This window comes from Dendrobates tinctorius, unplaced genomic scaffold (genome assembly GCF_039654945.1).
Source record: "Dendrobates tinctorius isolate UK_male_01 unplaced genomic scaffold, ASM3965494v1 ptg000062l, whole genome shotgun sequence".
NCBI classification, from domain to species: domain Eukaryota; kingdom Metazoa; phylum Chordata; class Amphibia; order Anura; family Dendrobatidae; genus Dendrobates; species Dendrobates tinctorius.
Window position 1 is genome coordinate 37,457,957 of NW_027361730.1, and position 19,633 is coordinate 37,477,589.

The window sequence follows — 19,633 nt, forward strand, 5'->3', positions numbered from 1 at the left end:
GGTCGCGAGATCTGAACACAAACTGAGGAACCTTGTGGTTGAGTCTGGACGGCATGAGGTCGACGTCCGGAGTCCCCCATCTGTGGCAGATCCTGTGAAAGACTGACGGATTCAGTGACCATTCGCCTGCGGCAAGACCCTTTTTGCTGAGAAAGTCTAACGCCCAGTTTTCGACTCCTGGTATGTACACTGCGGAAATTGCTGGAACATTCTGCTCGGCCCAAGACAGGATCTGAGCGACCTCTAACATCACTGCCCAACTTCGAGTTCCCCCTTGGCAATTGACATACGCCACTGTCGTGGCATTGTCGGACTGGACTCTAACAGGATATCCAAGAAGAAGTTCCTGCCAATGAAGCAGGGCGAGAAATATCACTCGGAGTTCCAGATTGTTTATCGGGAGGGAAGATTCCTGAGCTGACCACCAACCCTGGACCGTAAAATCTTGGTACACTGCTCCCCAGCCGAGAAGGCTGGCGTCCGTTGTTACAATTTTCCAACGAATGGGAAGGAAAGGTCTCCCGAGATGGGCCGACGGAGAACACTCCCACCATTTTAGGGACTGTTTTAACTGCGGGGAATTGAGACGACCCGATACAGGGAACGGATTGACTTGTCTCCATCTTGCCAGAAGGAAAAGTTGGAAAGGGCGCTTGTGAAACTGAGCAAACAGAACTGCTTCCACTGAAGCAACCATCTTGCCTAGAACGGCCATGCAGAAGCGGAGGGAGCGACCCCTGAGAGACCGAACACCACGCATGAGTGCTAGAGATTTTTCCTTGGGTAAAAAGATCTTTGCTTTGGAGGTGTTGAAGAGCATTCGCAGAAAAACAAGACGTTGGTCTGGGATCAAAGACTACTTTGCGGTGTTGACAATCAAGCCCAGCCGAGAAAGAGTGTCCAGGGTGATCTGCAGACTCTCGACACGCCGAGGGTGTTGCGGCCTTGATGAGGATGTCGTCTAGATAAGGAATGACTAGGATGCCCCTGCTGGGTAGAATGGCCATCGCTGTTGCCACTACTTTCATAAAAACTCTGGGGGCAGTGGCTAAGCCAAACGGTAGTGCTGTGAATTGGGAGTGAAGTCCCTGAATGGCGAAAGGAAGGAATCACTGGTGCGGGGAAGGGGAATGGGAATGTGCAGGTAGGCGTCTTGAATGTCCACCAAGCAGAGGAATTCCTCTGGCTCCATGGAGGCTATTATGGATCGAAGGGACTCCATCTTGAAGTGACAAAAGCGTACATATTTGTTCAATAATTTGAGGCCCAGGAGGGGACTAACTGAGTCATCCTTTTTTGGGACCACAAACACAAAAACCTGCTCGGGTGGGAAAGGAGATGATGATGCTGGCCTTGAGGAGGGAGTCGACAGCCGTGAAAAAGCCCAGAATGAGAGAGGCATTTTTCGGTGGACGGGACTCGAAAAAACGAAATCGAGGGAGAGTAGAATACTCTATCTTGTAACCGTAGGAGACGACATCTCGTACCCAGGCGTCGTCGACTACGGATAGCCACTCGTCCCGAAACTGAAGGAGGCGACCGCACACCATGAGAGACTTTCCAGGTGGGGGCGTCTCGTCATGCTGATGAGAACCTGTTGGTGCCTGATCTGGTAGGCTGGCGTTGAGTAGGTCTTGAGCACCAGGTCGGGGTCGGCTTAAAGGAGGGTCCATTCCTTCGTTGATGCACTGGGGACTTGTCCTGTCGGGGGGTTACTCCATGGTTGGAAAAAAAAAAAGGGGGAAATGATCCCCCTTTTTCCCTCATTCTCTTACTCTGTGGTTGGAACCTCCGAAAGGAGCGAAAAGGAACTGTGCGACAGGGAGTACGCTTGACCCTCTGTTGGGGTAGAAGAGTACTCTTTCCTCCCGTGGCATTGGAAATTATCTTGTCCAGCTCTTCTCCAAAGAGACGAGAACCGTGGATGGGAAGACCTATGAGGGACTTTTCTGAAGCCGAGTCCGCGTTCCAGGCTTTTAGCCACAGGACCCCACGGATCACCATCAATGGTGACGATGTTGCCGGCTGCTAGAGTTGAACATTGAGGGACGCAGATAAGAGATATTTTCCCGCATGGCCAATCTAGTTCGCCAGATCTGCCAGCTCGTCGACCGGGGCACCACCTATGATATCTTCACGGAGATGCTTCGCCCAGGCGGAGACTGCCATGGCCACCTAGGTAACCGCTAAGGACAGGCAGAGGGAAAAGCCCGCGGCCTCAAAAACGGACTTGACCAGAAATTCGATGTGTCTATCGGAGGGTTCTTTTAGAGAGGAAGTATTGTCTTTGTGGTCAGCTGGGAGACCGGAGGGTCCACCGAAGGAGACGCTGCCCACCTGTTAAGCAGGTCAGGATCAAAAAGATACAGGACGCTCATGAGTTTTCTTCTCCGGAAACGCTTGTCTGGGTGCTGCCATTCCACCGTGAAGATCCTGTTGAACTCGTCGTGGTTGGCAAAGACACGGGGAAGGTGCTTAGTTTTCCTGAAAGACACAGTCTGTTCAGAGGGAGAGCTCAGAGTCTTTAATGTTACGAGTCTCATTAACCGCGACTTTTGGGTATGCGAGGGGTTAACAGCCGATGCATCCGAGGGGGGTAACTGAGACCCACTGGCAGGGGCAGGATTAGGCAGCCGTTCCAAAACCGAGACCAAAGTGTTAGACACCTTGGTTAGTCAGCTACCGACTGTGATAGAGATGTCACCCACTCAGGAGGGGGCGCACTCTCGTTGCGAGCAGTGAGGGGGTCCTGGAAAGACATATTAGATGGTCTGCAATTAGGGCAGAGGGATGAGATCTGACCAGGGGGTAACATCACTTCTTCTTACAGGAGGAACATGCGAAGTGTACTACAATAGGAGGATGGGAGTGAGGCTCCCTAGAGTTAGACATAGCTAGGAAGAGAGCGAAGGACTATGTGCCAGGGGAGATCTACTGGGGATGAGAGCTGACTTCCCCCAGTGACAGAGCTTACAGACCTGAAACCTGGCTTGGAGCAAATCGATCGTCAGAGCTCGCAGGGGTAGCAGGATGGAGTCCGAGAGTTGGGGTGTGAGGATGCAGAGCGGCATGAAGATGGCGCCGGGTCGTGGGTAGAGCGCGCAGTTTTCCCGCTCGTTTACGGCAGGGAGGGAGAGGGAGGGGCGGAGGAGGCAGGCGGTGTTGCCAGGTCTGTGAGAAAAAGGCGTGCAGTTTTGCCGGGCCAGGGGAGCTAGGCGGAGCGTCGACGCAAATGATTGGCCAGCGGGAGGCGTGACCTGGCCCTATATTAGGCCTAGAATGGAGCCGGGAGCAAAATTTGGGCCGGGAAGCCGCAGGGGGGAGAGAGGGAGCGCGTTGGACGCTACGGATAGCCGAGGGAGCCGGGGATGGGACCGGAAGACGGCTATTGTAAAGGATGCCACTTTGACGCTTAAACCCCCCCCCCCCCGGTCAGGACCCCTTGAATATACACTCACTGGCCACTTTATTAGGTACACCTGTCCAACTGTGTGTTAAGACTTAATTTCTAATCAGCCAATCACATGGCGGCAACTCAGTGCATTTAGGCATGTAGACATGGTCAAGACAATCTCCTGCAGTTCAAACCGAGCATCAGTATGGGGAAGAAAGGTGATTTGAGTGCCTTTGAACGTGGCATGATTGTTGGTGCCAGAAGGGCTGGTCTGAGAATTTCAGAAACTGCTGATCTACTGGGATTTTCACGCACAACCATCTCTAGGGTTTACAGAGAATGGTCCGAAAAAGAAAAAAAATCCAGTGAGCGGCAGTTCTGTGGCCGGAAATGCCATGTTGATGCCAGAGGTCAGAGGAGAATGGGCAGACTGGTTCGAGCTGATAGAAAGGCAACAGTGACTCAAATTGCCACCCGTTACAACCAAGGTAGGCAGAAGAGCATCTCTGAACGCACAGTGCGTCGAACTTTGAGGCAGATGGGCTACAGCAGCAGAAGACCACACTGGGTACCACTCCTCTCAGCTAAGAACAGGAAACTGAGGCTACAATTTGCACAAGCTCATCGAAATTGGACAGTAGAAGATTGGAAAAACGTTGCCTGGTCTGATGAGTCTCGATTTCTGCTGCGACATTCGGATGGTAGGGTCAGAATTTGGCGTAAACAACATGAAAGCATGGATCCATCCTGCCTTGTATCAACGGTTCAGGCTGGTGGTGGTGGTGTCATGGTGTGGGGAATTTTTTCTGGGCACTCTTTGGGCCCCTTGGTACCAATTGAGCATCGTTGCAACGCCACAGCCTACCTGAGTATTGTTGCTGACCATGTCCATCCCTTTATGACCACAATGTACCCAACATCTGATGGCTACTTTCAGCAGGATAATGCGCCATGTCATAAAGCTCGAATCATCTCAGATTGGTTTCTTGAACATGACAATGAGTTTACTGTACTCAAATGGCCTCCTCAGTCACCAGATCTCAATCCAATAGAGCATCTTTGGGATGTGGTGGAACGGGAGATTCGCATCAGGGATGTGCAGCCGACAAATCTGCGCCAACTGTGTGATGCCATCATGTCAATATGGTCCAAAATCTCTGAGGAATGCTTCCAGCACCTTGTTGAATCTCTGCCACGAAGAATTGAGGCAGTTCTGAAGGCAAAAGGGGCTCCAACCCCTTACTAGCATGGTGTACCTAATAAAGTGGCCAGTGAGTGTATATATATATATAATTTTTTATTTTTTTTGATAAATGGAGCTCCCTGCTGCCGCATGGTATACCTCTCTTAAAGATCCCGCATCCCTCTTTACAGAACCGGCGCTGGAGGACGGACTTGCGTGTAGACCTCTGGGCCACTGAACGTCTTCGGTGACCGTCAGGTAACGATTTCGTGTTCCTACTCTGCACGGCTGGCTCTGGAGGGCGGGCAGTGCGAGGGGTTGCGGCAAGGACCAGTCCGCATCTTCTCTCTTGCGGATGCCCCAAACACGCTTGAAGTGTTAGGAGGCAAGGAGTCCTGCCTGGTAGACACGGGAGGGTACAGTAGTGATGCATTCCCACACTGTGCTCCCGGTCTCTAGGGGGGAGAGTGGAGTGACCAATTACACTCCGTCGCCCAGATCACAAGCTGAACATGCAAAATAGAGATCAATAAAAACACAACAAAAATCCTAAAGGTAGAAATGGGGATGAGAGCAGCCCTGTGTCCACCCCCTACTGACACCAAGCTAAAACTGATTAGCTTTCTGCCAGTTGGTGGTTATATACTGCTGGGGAGGAGCTAACCCTTTTTTTGCATAGTGTAAACCTCCTAGTGCCAGCAGCATACACCCATGGTTTCCTGTGTCCCCCAATGAAGCGAGAGAGAAAGCAGAACTGTCAGCCACTGCTAGTAATGGGAAATCTAATTTTTTACAAGCCACTTTCTCCTTGTATTTGTTTTAGACGTATAGTATATACATATATATGGGACAAGGAAAGAAGAGAGAAACAAGTATATAAATATGTGCTCCACAAGAGTAATCCAACACAACCTCTGCACCCAGAAAACTCTTTGCTCGAGCCATGCCAAAAAAGGCTATATCTCACTCAGTAATAGGGGGTGCTTGGATAGGATATTACTCCACATGTAATATAAAATAATCCGGCACCCTCTTGTGCAAGGAGAAGGACGTGGTTATATCATCCAGTACCTGCAACGTCTCGTCTGACACCCAGACCCTCACCAGATGGATTGCCACTAGGTTGGCTGTACAAACAATGGAACGGTAAGCAGCGCAATACAGACAGGCAACTGTACAGAAGATGTGTCCTCCTGTGGTCTAAGTTAAAGAATTATACCCTCTTTATCTTAAAGACCTCGAAAAGCAGCAGCTTTACTTTAAAACTATGGTATTCACAGTGAACACCCCTATTGGAGCTTATGAAAATGTGCCCCACCTGGGTTTATAGTTACAGAATGCTGATCAACAAAAATTTGGGGAACTAACCTGGAGATTTAGAATACTTACACTAGCATCTACTTTATGTAAATTTCCCCCAAAAAATATTTTATCACATTAAGGCCTCATATGAATTATGGATCTGTGTTTGGATTCCTACTCTGGTACGGATAAACTCCTGCCAAGAGACACACACAGAGGTGACGTCGTGGCTACTGGCCCATCTCAAACAAATGAAAAGACGTATGCCAACTCTTTTCGCAGCTCATGAGCAAAAATAAATTAAATAAATCTTTAACTATCATCCCAAGTAGATTTCCATTATAATTCAGCAATCTTCTGGTGTAAACAATAGTGACAATGTGGTGCTGCATATTAGGGGTGTATAGATAGGGAAGGGGCGCAGGCGGGGCATTTTTCCCCGGGCGCAGATAGCAGGCGGGCACCTTCGGGCCACCTAAACAGTATGGGGAGCGAGGGGTAGTGTATGATGAAACAGTGTAAGGGGTGCGGACACAGTATGGGGAGCGAGGAGGTGTGGTTGCGAAAACAGTAAGGGGATGGGTGTGGACAGTATGAGGAGCGAGGGGGGATAGGTGGTAAAGATAGTAAAAGAAGTGAGGGGGACTGTATAAGGAAATAGTATGAGGGGGTAATGGGTGTGGACATAGTATGGGAAGCGAGGGGTAGTGATGTATGCGGAAACAGTATGAGAGGGGGATGGGGTGGATGCAGACAATATGGGGTGGATGTGTGAGGGGGGAATGGATGCAGAAACAGTATCGGGAGGGAGAGAAATCTGAGGACACAGTATGAGGAGTGGGGGGATGGGTGCAATCACAGTAGGGGTTAGCGAAGGGGAGTGTATGAGAAAACAGTACAGTATGAGGGGGGTAACTGGTGCAGACAGTATGGGGAGCGAGGGGAGGGATGGGTGTGAACATAGTAAGGGAAGAAATGGGTAGTGTATGAGGAAAAAGTATGATGGGGTAATAGGTATGAACACAGTATGGGGAGCGAGGGGTGGAGATGTATGAAAAACAGTATGAGGGAGGGGATGGGAGCGGACACAGTATGGGGAGCGAGGGGGGTGGGTGCAGATACAATATGGGGAGCAAGAGGGATTAGATGGGAGCGGACACAGTATTGGGAGCAGAGCGAAAAATGTGTGAGAAGACTAGTGAGGGGAATAGTACGAGGAGATAATCGTGATGGGGCACAATAGAGACTGGGTAGCGTGGGATGCGGTATAGAGAGGGGACAACATGGGGGAACAGTATGCAGAGGAGAGGGAGTGTGATGAGGGAGCACAGTATAGAGACTGGGCAATTTAAAGGGACACAATGTGTGAGAACAGTGTGAAGAGGGGGACCAGTAAGGAAAGGTGAGGGCAGTGTGTGGGTCATATTTTGTGCAGGGAACACAGTCAGAGCCAATTATTTATTTAGGCACAAAGCGTTATAATCACGCTATTATTCAGGAGCATTATAATCACGCTATTTTTAAGGGAATCGTGTGGGGATGTGCTGCTGTAGAAGAATGGAGAAGATGGAAGTCTGCAGAGATGAGCTGTGGATGTGAAACGTTATTATGATGCCTGGACAAGATGAAGAAAAGAAAGAGAACGATTCCAATCAGAGATAACGCCATCTAGAAGGTACCTAGATGTAAATATTTATTTGTAATACAGACTAATTGTCACCAGTACTGTGGCTCCTGTATGCTCCGCAGTCTGATGATGACCAATAGCAACAAGACCCAGCATCTCTTTACCATTGTTAAGGACATACTTTGAATTGTACTTTCATGCGATACAAATGTATAATGGTCTGACCCGACATAACAATTAATGTACCATGAAACGATGGTGGTTCTGGTGATGTATTCATGTACTCATCATGGGCTAGGTAATTTATTCATGTAATGATGGTGGTTCTGATGCTGAATTCATGTATGAATTGTGGTCCTAGTGATATATTAACGTATGAAGGGGATTTCTGGAGATATATTAATGTACTAATGAGGTATTCATGACCTGATGGGCGTTCTAGTTAACTACTCCTGTACTGTTAGTGCTTCTGGTGATGAATTTCTGCATTGATGGAGATTTTGATTACCGTATATACTCGAGTATAAGTCGATCCGAGTATAAGTCGATCCGAGTATAAGTCGACCCCCCCCCTAATTTTGCCACAAAAAACTGGGAGAACTTATTGACTCGAGTATAAGTCTAGGGTGGGAAATGCTCCATAGATTATTCCCCCATATGGTGTCCCCAGAAGAAGCTCCACAGATTATTCCCCCATATGCTGCCCCCATAAGAAGCTCCTTAGATTATGCCCCCCATATGCTGCCCCCGTAAGAAGCTCCACAGATGATTCCCCCATATGCTGCCCCCATGCTGCTGCTGCATGTAAAAATAAAAAAATGACATACTCACCTCTCCGTCGCTGGGTGTCAGATTCTCACCTGTCCTGCGTCCATGGCTGCTCCCCGCTATCTGCCACGTCATCAGTCAGTGACGTTCAGACTGCAGGGGGCGCGGCGCGCACTAACCACGTCACCGCGCCCTCTGCTGTATGAAGTCACTGACCGATGACAGACAGCGGCAAGCAGCCATGGACGCAGGACAGGTGAGTATCGCTATACTTACCCGTCCTGACGCTGTGTCTTGAGCCCCCAGCTTCTCCGCGCTCTCTCTTCCTGCCTTCAGCGGTCACGTGGTACCGCTCATTAAAACTCATGAATATGCACATATTCATGAGTTTTAATGAGCGGCACCACGTGACCGCTGAAGGCAGGAAGAGAGAGCACGGGGAGAAGCTGGGGGCTCAAGAGACAGCGTCAGGACGGGTAAGTATGACCTGACACCCCCGCTCCCCATCCCCCTCCGACCCCCCGGTGTATATGACTCGAATATAAGACGAGAGGGGGACTTTCAGCCCAATTTTTTGGGCTGAAAATCTCGACTTATATTCGAGTATATACGGTATGTGTTTCTGGTGATGTATTCTTGCGCTGTTGTCGGTTCTGATCCTCTGCAAATGCCACAATCCATAACTTGTAAGATTCCGTGATACATGTCTAAGTTAATAGTGTTGTTTTGTCTTTCAAGTTATGGGTTACTAAGTTTTTATGTTAGGAGCATTAAAGGGGTTGCCCAAGTTTGTGATGAAAATCTGCAGTTACTCTACGGGTATGTGCACGCGCTGCGGAATGGGGTGGGGATTTGGCCGCGGTTTTACTTGCGGATTGGCCTGCGGTTTTGCCCTGCCGTTTTTCATCTCCACAATGGAGGAGATGGCAAACCACAGCGGAATCCGCAGAAAGAATTGACATGTCAATTCTTTCTGCGGTTTAGAAACCGCAGGAAAACCGCACGGAAAAATCCGCACTGTCTGCACTGCGGATTTCAATATCCATAGGATATTATGGTACTGTACACCGCAGCAAAAACTGCTGCGGATCCGCAGCGCCAAAACCGCTGCGGAACCGCAGCAGAATACGCAGCGTGTGCACACACCCTGAATGTATGCACACTTCTGAATTCTCACAATGCGTTATCTACATAAAACATAATAAGCAAATACCCAGCAGTTAAAAAACCGCAATAGTGCATGAAAATAATATAGGGTGCTTAGCTATCATAATTTTGATCAAAGAAATGTAAAAGGCATCCCACCACGCCACCCTCCCGAATAGGGTCACCGTGACATGATGGGATTGCTTTTACATTTTTTTTTTTAATCAAAATCATGTTAATTAAGCACCGTATATTATATTTTCAAATTACCTAAGGCAAATAAAGATCCCTCATAAAGACCCGAAACGTGTCATGTGTTTTTAAAGAGGTTTTGTTTCCGCTACTAAGGGTGTGTGCACACGCTGCAGAATGATCTGCGGATTTAGCAAAATCTGCAGGTCAAAAGACATGCGGTTTATCTGTGGATTAGCCTGCGGTTTTGACCTGCAGTTTCACACCTCTACAATGGAGCAGGTGGCAAACCGCAGCAGAATCCGCAGAAAGAATTGACATGTCAATTCTTTCTACGGATCTGAAACCGCGGAAAATTCCGCACAGTGTGCACTGCGGATTTCATTTTCCATAGGCTAAAAGGGTACTGTACAATGCAGCAGAAACTGCTGCGGACCCGCAGGGCCAAAACCGCTGCAGATCCGCAGCAGTATCCGCAGCGTGTGCACACAGCCTTATTATCACATTATTAAAAGTTAAGTTTTATTTGGGGTCTTTATTTGCCTTAGGCAATTAGGTATAGAGTGATAAACCTAGCTGACCTGGACAGCTTTTTTCTGGTGCTATATTATTTTCATGCACTGTTGCTATTTATTTACTGCAGGGTGTTTGCTTATTATGTTTTTATCTTGGGTTTTGCCTGTTTAGTGCCCAATGTGAACATGCGTCTACATGTTGAATGCATACTAACTTATATTCCAGATCATCTCTTCATGTTTTATGCTGTTTACATACATGTCGTCACATGCCAACTAGACATGGGTGGCCTCACTCAATGAAAATTAATTGAGCGAGTTCGTACACGTCTAGTCGGAATGTGACCGGAAGTTTGCAAGTCTCATACTTGTGGGGACATGGTCTTGCCACCAGAGAGGGGGAATCTTAAAAGTGTGCAGTACTCACGCTACGAGAATTCAGAAGCCTGCTGTCACATAGATTGACTGCAGAGTTTCGTCTGAAACCTAGAAAAGCTCTTAAATTATAAAAGGAACCCCTGTAACCAATCCTAACAGCGTGTAACATCCTCACTGTCGGGATTCAGCTCTGCTTGCTGGTTCCAGCAGTCATCACATGGCCGCGTCACTCAAATGAGATTTTCGATCTTACGGTCACGTCACAACGAGCTTTATTCCTGCTTTTCTCAGTTTTTCTCTGAACATTGAGAGAAATATGAAGAGCAGCTCGTCGGTACATGACTAAGCGAATCGCATATGAATGAGTAGTCACACCGCATGAGGGGGGGCGCCAAACTGAAGTCTTACCCCCGATGCCGGAAAACGTGATGAGACCATGTCTCTTCCAATAAGACTCATCAACTTTTTTTTTTTTTTTTTAAATCTTATGGCTGCCGCAGAATAAAACAATTGAAATAACAAAAGCGTGCTCTGATCTCTGCCATCTTCTGATGACATGCCCGCTGCTGCCAATCACCGGCCACGTGCCACAGTAAGGGTGTGTGCACACGCTGCGGATTCTGATGCGGATCCGCAGCAGATTTTGCTGTGGTGTACAGTACCATTATAACCTATGGAAAACAAAAACCGCAGTGCACACAGTGCGCATTTTTCCGCGCAGATTTGCTACGGTTTCAAAACTGCAGCATGTCACTTCTTTCTGCGGAATCCGCAGCGGTGTCAAACCACAGGGCAAGACCGCAGGCTAATCCGCAGATAAACCGCAGGTCTTTTGACCTGCGGATTTAGCAAAATCCACGCGAAAAATTCCGCTGGTGAATCCGCAGCGTGTGCACACAGCCTAAGGGTGTATTCACACACTACGGACTCTGCTGCGGATCCGCAGCGGATTTGGCCCTGCGGAACAGCAGCAGAATCAGCTGCAGTGTACAGTACCATTAAAATGAATGGAAAATGACATGTCAATTCTTTCTACGGCTTCCACTGCGGTTTACCATCTGCTCCATTGTAGAGGTGATAAACCGCAGGGGAAAACCGCAGGCTAATCCGCAGATAAACAACAGGTCTTCTGACCTGCGGATTTTACTAAATCCTCGCGGAAAAATCTGCAGACCGTTCCGCAGCGTGTGCACACACCCTCATACATGTTAAGGCCAGTGACTGGCAGCAGCGGTCATGTGATCATGGCGTGGCCGGCAGTCCTGCATGCAGTGAGGTGTACGAGCCGCACACAGTGTGCACACTCCCCTGCCCACACTACGTAGCTGTATACCCAGAAGCTCTCCCATCATGGCGGGCACACTGCTGCCGGTTACCTTCCTGTAGGCCTTATATACGGTGGCATAGGTGCCGCTGCCCAGCTTATCGGTCAGGATGAAATCATTCAGCCGAGGGGGAGCCCAGCTAGCCATGCTGTGCCATGTACCCTCTGTGTGCAGCTCAGTGCGGTCTACGTGCCCCCCTCACCACGCCCGGTTGCCAGGTGTCCGGGCACCATGGTGGAGACGAGCTGTCATCCTACATTACACTTCCTTATTGATGTCAGGAACAGGAAGCTCGTAGCGTCTCTCAGTAATCAGGGGGAGAGAGAACTGGCGCCATCTTGTGGTGGAGAGCGGCATGGCGCTGCAATTCTGGCAGGAATCTGCATGTAACATTGTTATCACTGGTACCCTGGCATGGTAGCTGGGGGTTGGGTCTCCTCTGTGCGGGCTTCTGGGGATAAGGTCCTCTCGGTGTGGGCTGCTGGAGTAGGGTCCTCCCTGTGTGGGCTGCTGGAGTAGGGTCCTCCCTGTGCGGGCTGCTGGGGGTAGGGTCCTCCCTGTGCAGGCTGCTGGGGGTTGGGTCCCCTCTGTGCGGGCTGCTGGGGGTTGGGTCCTTTCTGTGCGGGCTGCTGGGGGTTGGGTCCTTTCTGTGCGGGCTGCTGGGGATAAGGTCCTCTTGGTGCGGGCTGCTGGGGGTTGGGTCCTCCCTGTGCAGGTTGCTGGGGGTTGGGTCCTCCCTGTGCGGGTTGCTGGGGGTAGGGTCCTCCCTGTGCGGGCTGCTGGGGGTTGGGTCCCCTCTGTGCGGGCTGCTGGGGGTTGGGTCCCCTCTGTGCGGGCTGCTGGGGGTTGGGTCCTTTCTGTGCGGGCTGCTGGGGATAAGGTCCTCTTGGTGCGGGCTGCTGGAGTAGGGTCCCCTCTGGGTGGGCTGCTGGGGGTTGGGTCCTCCCTGTGCAGGTTGCTGGGGGTTGGGTCCTCCCTGTGCGGGTTGCTGGGGGTAGGGTCCTCCCTGTGCGGGCTGCTGGAGTAGGGTCCCCTCTGGGTGGGCTGCTGGGGGTAGGGTCCTCCCTGTGCAGGCTGCTGGGGGTAGGGTCCCCTCTGTGCGGGCTGCTGGGGGTTGGGTCCTTTCTGTGCGGGCTGCTGGGGATAAGGTCCTCTTGGTGCGGGCTGCTGGAGTAGGGTCCCCTCTGGGTGGGCTGCTGGGGGTTGGGTCCTCCCTGTGCAGGTTGCTGGGGGTTGGGTCCTCCCTGTGCGGGTTGCTGGGGGTAGGGTCCTCCCTGTGCGGGCTGCTGGGGGTAGGGTCCTCCCTGTGCGGGCTGCTGGGGGTAGGGTCCTCCCTGTGCGGGCTGCTGGGGGTAGGGTCCTCCCTGTGCGGGCTGCTGGGGGTAGGGTCCTCCCTGTGCGGGCTGCTGGGGGTAGGGTCCTCCCTGTGCGGGCTGCTGGGGGTAGGGTCCTCCCTGTGCGGGCTGCTGGGGGTAGGGTCCTCCCTGTGCGGGCTGCTGGGGGTTGGGTCCTTTCTGTGCGGGCTGCTGGGGATAAGGTCCTCTCGGTGCGGGCTGCTGGAGTAGGGTCCCCTCTGGGTGGGCTGCTGGGGGTTGGGTCCTATCTGTGTGGGCTGCTGGGGGTAGGGTCCTCCCTGTGCAGGTTGCTGGGGGTAGGGTCCTCCCTGTGCGGGTTGCTGGGGGTTGGGTCCTCCCTGTGCGGGTTGCTGGGGGTTGGGTCCTCCCTGTGCGGGTTGCTGGGGGTTGGGTCCTCCCTGTGCGGGTAGCTGGGGCTAGGGTCCTCCCTGTGCGGGTTGCTGGGGGTAGGGTCCTCCCTGTGCGGGTTGCTGGGGGTAGGGTCCTCCCTGTGCGGGCTGCTGGGGGTAGGGTCCTCCCTGTGCGGGCTGCTGGGGGTAGGGTCCTCCCTGTGCGGGCTGCTGGGGGTAGGGTCCTCCCTGTGCGGGCTGCTGGGGGTAGGGTCCTCCCTGTGCGGGCTGCTGGGGGTAGGGTCCTCCCTGTGCGGGCTGCTGGGGGTAGGGTCCTCCCTGTGCGGGCTGCTGGGGGTAGGGTCCTCCCTGTGCGGGCTGCTGCGGGTAGGGTCCTCCCTGTGCGGGCTGTGTGGGGGTAGGGTCTTCCCTGTAGGGGCTGCTGGGGGTTGGGTCCTTTCTGTGCGGGCTGCTGGGGATAAGGTCCTCTCGGTGCGGGCTGCTGGGGTTAGGGTCCCCACTGTGCGGGCTGCTGGAGTAGGGTCCCCTCTGTGTGGGCTGCTGGGGGTTGGGTCCTTTCTGTGTGGACTGCTGGGGGTAGGATCCTCCCTGTGCGGGCTGCTGGAGTAGGGTCCTCCCTGTGCGGGCTGCTGGGGGTAGGGTCCTCCCTGTGCGGGCTGCTGGGGGTAGGGTCCTCCCTGTGCGGGCTGCTGGGGGTAGGGTCCTCCCTGTGCGGGCTGCTGGGGGTAGGGTCCTCCCTGTGCGGGCTGCTGGTGGTAGGGTCCTCCCTGTGCGGGCTGCTGGTGGTAGGGTCCTCCCTGTGCGGGCTGCTGGGGGTAGGGTCCTCCCTGTGCGGGCTGCTGGGGGTAGGGTCCTCCCTGTGCGGGCTGCTGAGGGTAGGGTCCTCCCTGTGCGGGCTGCTGGGGGTACGGTCCTCCCTGTGCGGGCTGCTGGGGGTAGGGTCCTCCCTGTGCGGGCTGCTGAGGGTAGGGTCCTCCCTGTGCGGGCTGCTGAGGGTAGGGTCCTCCCTGTGCGGGCTGCTGGGGGTAGGGTCCTCCCTGTGCGGGCTGCTGGGGGTAGGGTCCTCCCTGTGCGGGCTGCTGGGGGTAGGGTCCTCCCTGTGCGGGCTGCTGGGGGTAGGGTCCTCCCTGTGCGGGCTGCTGGGGGTAGGGTCCTCCCTGTGCGGGCTGCTGGGGTTAGGGTCCCCTCTGTGCGGGATGCTGGGGGTTGAGTCCTTTCTGTGCGGGCTGCTGGGGATAAGGTCCTCTCGGTGCGGGCTGCTGGAGTAGGGTCCCCTTTGGGTGGGTTGCTGGGGGTTGGGTCCTCCCTGTGCGGGTTGCTGGGGGTTGGGTCCTCCCTGTGCGGGCTGCTGGGGGTAGGGTCCTCCCTGTGCGGGCTGCTGGGGGTAGGGTCCTCCCTGTGCGGGCTGCTGGGGGTAGGGTCCTCCCTGTGCGGGCTGCTGGGGGTAGGGTCCTCCCTGTGCGGGCTGCTGGGGGTAGGGTCCTCCCTGTGCGGGCTGCTGGGGGTAAGGTCCTCCCTGTTCGGGCTGCTGGGGTAGGGTCCTCCCTGTGCGGGCTGCTGGGGGTAGGGTCCTCCCTGTGCAGGCTGCTGGGGGTAGGGTCCTCCCTGTGCGGGCTGCTGGGGTTAGGGTCCCCTCTGTGCAGGCTGCTGGGGGTTGGGTCCCCTCTGTGCGGGCTGCCTGGGGTAGGGTCCTCCCTGTATGGGCTGATGGGGGTAGGGTCCTCTCTGTGCAGGCTGCTGAGGGTAGGGTCCTCTCTGTGCAGGATGCTGGGGGTAGGGTCTTCCCTGTGCGGGCTGGGTGGGGGTAGGGTCCTGCCTGTGCGGGCTGGGTGGGGGTAGGGTCTTCCTTGTGCGTGCTGCTGGGGGTTGAGTCCCCTCTGTGCGGGCTGCTTGGGTTAGGGTCCCCTCTGTGTGGGCTGCTGGTGGTTGGGTCCTCTCTGTGCGAGCTGCTGGAGTAGGGTCCCCTCTGTGTGGGCTGCTGGTGGTTGGGTCCCCTCTGTGCGAGCTGCTGGAGTAGGGTCCCCTCTGTGCGGGCTGCTGGTGGTTGGGTCCTCTTCTGTGCGGGCTGCTGTGGATAGGGTCCTCTCTGTGCGGGCTGCTCAGGCTGGGGAACGTCCCATGCAAGATTTGCTTTTCATAAACCTACTATATCTGGCTCCTGAGCTGGACCTAAAATGTATATTTTAACCCCTTCACAACATCGTGATTTTCTGCTTTTGCATTTTCATTTTTTCCTGCCCTTCTTCCAAGAAACATAACTTTTTTTTTTTCATGTTTCCAACCTCATAACATAGAAGTTGGCTGTTTTACTATTCAACATACTGGAAAATGGGGACAAATTCTAAGCAAAAAATTATATTTATTTTTATTTTAGGGCATTCATTTTGCGATAAAATATGCCCTAGCATTCTGATTCTCCATGTCAGTATAACTGTAGCAATACCAAACTTGGATTTAAGTAAAAATCAGAAATTCATAGAACAAAATATTGAGTGTCGCCTATTTCAACGATGACCCATCACAGTTTTATTTTTATGTCCATGGAGCTGTGTGAGTTAGTTGTTGTGGACCTGAGCTATCTGATATTGATATCAATTTTGGGTAGATGCAGCGTTTTAATCGTTTCTTGTTGCATTTATTTGTGTGTTGAGGTGAATGATAAACTGCAACTCTGGTGTTTTTATTTGTTTTTCTTGTTATATAATTTTCCATAACCAGTTAATTTTGTATCTTAATAGATCAGGTTTTTATGGATGTGAAAATGTTTATTTTTTACTTTTTAATGTGGAACCTAAGCAGTAATTAAAATTTATATTTTTTATATATTTAGAAACTTTATTTTTACTTTAATTTTTAGTCTCCTTGAGGAATTTAAAACTGCGATCGTCCAATCATTTGTATTGGCTACTACAGTATTGCAGTAAAATAAAAGTCACGGTCTCCTGTGACCAGCAACCACAGGCTGCTTTCTTAGGCTAAGTTCACACTTGCCTATGACTGGCCTGCTTATGGCTGCTAACATCCTCCCTTAAGCTCCGCCTACGCACCACCTACTTCCACATGCGTCCTTCGTACCTATCTTTAACATTGGGTACGCAGTGACATGCGTTGTTTGCGGATGCGTCCGCATTTGGCATTTTGACGTGCCTGCCGACTGCATGGGTGCTAGACTTAGGGTGGAGACCTCCATGCATTGTGAGGAGCTTTGTTGTCTTCACATCTGCAGCTTCCATCTCTTCTTTTGGCCAGCACACTATGCCAGCAGGGTATCTGATAACTGGCAGAGCATATGTATTGATGGCACGGATTTTCTTCTTCCCATTGAGCTGACTCTTCAGGACCTGTCTTACCCTTTGATAATATTTGGATTGTGCCGCTTTCTTAGCCTCCTCATCATGGTTACCGTATCCCTGTTGGATGCCGAGGTACTTGTAGCATGTCTGTACATCTGCTATATGCCCTGCTGGTAATTCCACTCCATTGGTCTTGACTATCTTGCCTCTCTTTATTACCAACCGGACGCACTTCTCCAGTCCGAAGGACATCCCAATGTCTTCACTGTAGATCCTTGTCAGGTGGATCAGTGAATTGATGTCTCGTTCGTTTTTCGCATACAGCTTGAAGTCATCCATGTAGAGGAGGTGGCTGATGGCGCTTCCACTTTTGAACTTGTATCCATTACCAGATTCTGTAATTATCTGACTGAGGGGGTTCAAGCCTATGCAGAACAGCAATGGGGACAGTGCAGCACCTTAGTATATGCCGCATTTGATGGTCACTGGTGCTAGTTGTCTTGAGTTGACTTCCAATGTAGTTCTCCATAGCCCCATTGAGTTTCTGAGGAAGGTTCTTAATTTCCTGTTGACATTGTAGAGAGCCAAGCATTCACAGATCATTGTATGTGGCATTGAGTCATAGGCTTTCCTGTAGTCAATCCAGGCTGTGCTGAGATTGGTCTGTCTGGATCTTGAGTCATGAGCAACTGCTCTGTCTACGATGAGCTGGTGCTTAGAGCCTCTGGTGTCAGTCTCGATGCCTTTCTGAGCTGGATTCATGTACTGGTTCATATGGTTCTGTAGCTTGGTGGCTATGATGCCTGACAGGAGTTTCCATGTTGTTATAAGGCAGGTTATTGGGCGGTAGTTGGATGGAACTGTTCCTTTATGAGGATCCTTCAAGATCAGTACTGTTCTACCTTGTGTTAGCCAGGCTGGGTGGTGGCCTTCTTCTAGCAGTTGGTTCATCAGCTTTGCCATGCGTTCATGTACTGCTGTTAATTTCTTTAGCCAGTAGGTGTGGATCATGTCCGGGCCAAGTGCTCTCCAGTTGTTCATGTTCTTGACCCGCTGTTGGACGTCTGTTCCTGTCAGGGGCGGACACTGACAGCTTCTGGCCCCTGTGCAAGAAATGTGTCTGGGCCCCCCTCCCTTTATGGCGTCAAAGCTACGTGTGTGTGTGTGTGTGTATATATATATATATATATATATATACACAGTGTATATATATATATAATGTATTGAAATTATATAGCCACACACACACATACATGTATATATATTACATAGTCTCCTTTATTATGTATATTGCTGTCCCTTACACAGTGCCCTCTCTTGTTATGTACAGTAAAGTCCCTTACATATTGAATTATATAGAGCCCTGTTTTTTATTACATACCGTCCTGTCTTGTTAGCTGTATAATTCAATGATGGCTGATGAAGCATGGGAAAGCTTCATTTCTAATGGAGGAGCTGATGGACTGGTAATTTGGTCACCGGCTCCTCGATCAGCAGTCATTTTATATCTAAAAAGTGAGGGGACTATGTGTTAAAAGAGGGCACTGTAAATAACAAAATTAACAAGAATAAACTATGTAAGAGACAGCACTATACATAACAGCAGAGGAAGCTATATAATAAGGGATGGCACCATATATAACTAGAGAGGATGGTACGTAATAAAGGATGGTGTTATACATAATAAAAGAGGAAACTGTAACTATGGATGGTGTTATACAGAATTAGTGAGTACACTATATACTAAGGGACTGTTAGACATAGTGAGTACACTATATACTAAGGGACTGTGTTAGACATAATGAGTACACTATATACTAAGGGACTGTGTTAGACATAGTGAGTTCACTATATACTAAGGGACTGTGTTAGACATAATAAGCAATAATAATGTCTTCCTCCACCTCCCCCTGTTCCTAAGGCCATTATAAGTCCCCTTTCCTCCCATCCCAATCCCCCACACCCCTCATTGTCCTCCTCCCCTCGCATCCCATTATTGTCCTCTCCCCCACCCCATCATTGCCCTCTTCACCACCTCCATCATTTTCTTCTCCCCACCACTATCTTTGCTTTCTCCCCCACCACTCCCATCATTGCCCATTCCACCACCTCCATCATTTCCTCCTCCTCCACAACCCCCATTTATTGCCCTTTCCACCACCATCATTGCATTCTCCCCCACCACCCCATCATCATTTCTTTTTCCCAGACAACCCGATCATTACCCTCTCCATCACTCCCATCATTGCCTTCTCCCCATTACCCCCATCATTGCCTTCTCCCCATTACCCCCATCATTGCCTTCTCCCCATTACCCCCATCATTGCCTTCTCCCCATTACCCCCATCACTGCCTTCTCCCCATCACTCCCATCACTGCCTTCTCCCCATCACTCCCATCACTGCCTTCTCTCCTTCACCCCATCACTGCCTTCTCCCCATCACTCCCATCACTGCCTTCTCCCCATCACTCCCATCACTGCCTTCTCCCCATCACTCCCATCACTGCCTTCTCCCCATCACTCCCATCACTGCCTTCTCCCCATCACTCCCATCACTGCCTTCTCCCCATCACTCCCATCACTGCCTTCTCCCCATCACTCCCATCATTGCCTTCTCCCCATCACTCCCATCATTGCCTTCTCCCCATCACTCCCATCATTGCCTGCTCCATCACCCCATCATTGCCTTCTCCCCATCACTCCCATCATTGCCTGCTCCATCACCCCATCACTGCCTTCTCTCCATCACTCCCATCATTGCCTGCTCCATCACCCCATCAATGCCTTCTCTCCATCACCCCCAT

At 51.4% G+C, this 19,633-nt stretch overlaps 1 protein-coding gene across 1 annotated transcript in view; it reads right to left on the reverse strand.

Moving 5' to 3' along the window:
- Positions 1-12,124, reverse strand: part of ULK3 (unc-51 like kinase 3) — a 74,350-nt gene extending 62,226 nt beyond the window's left edge. The window contains exon 1 of the mRNA XM_073579543.1: positions 11,882-12,124. Within this exon, the coding sequence (XP_073435644.1) occupies positions 11,882-11,977 (96 nt within the window). The 5' untranslated portion in view covers positions 11,978-12,124. The remainder of the gene's footprint in view (positions 1-11,881) is intronic.
- Between the last annotated feature and the right edge of the window lie 7,509 nt (positions 12,125-19,633).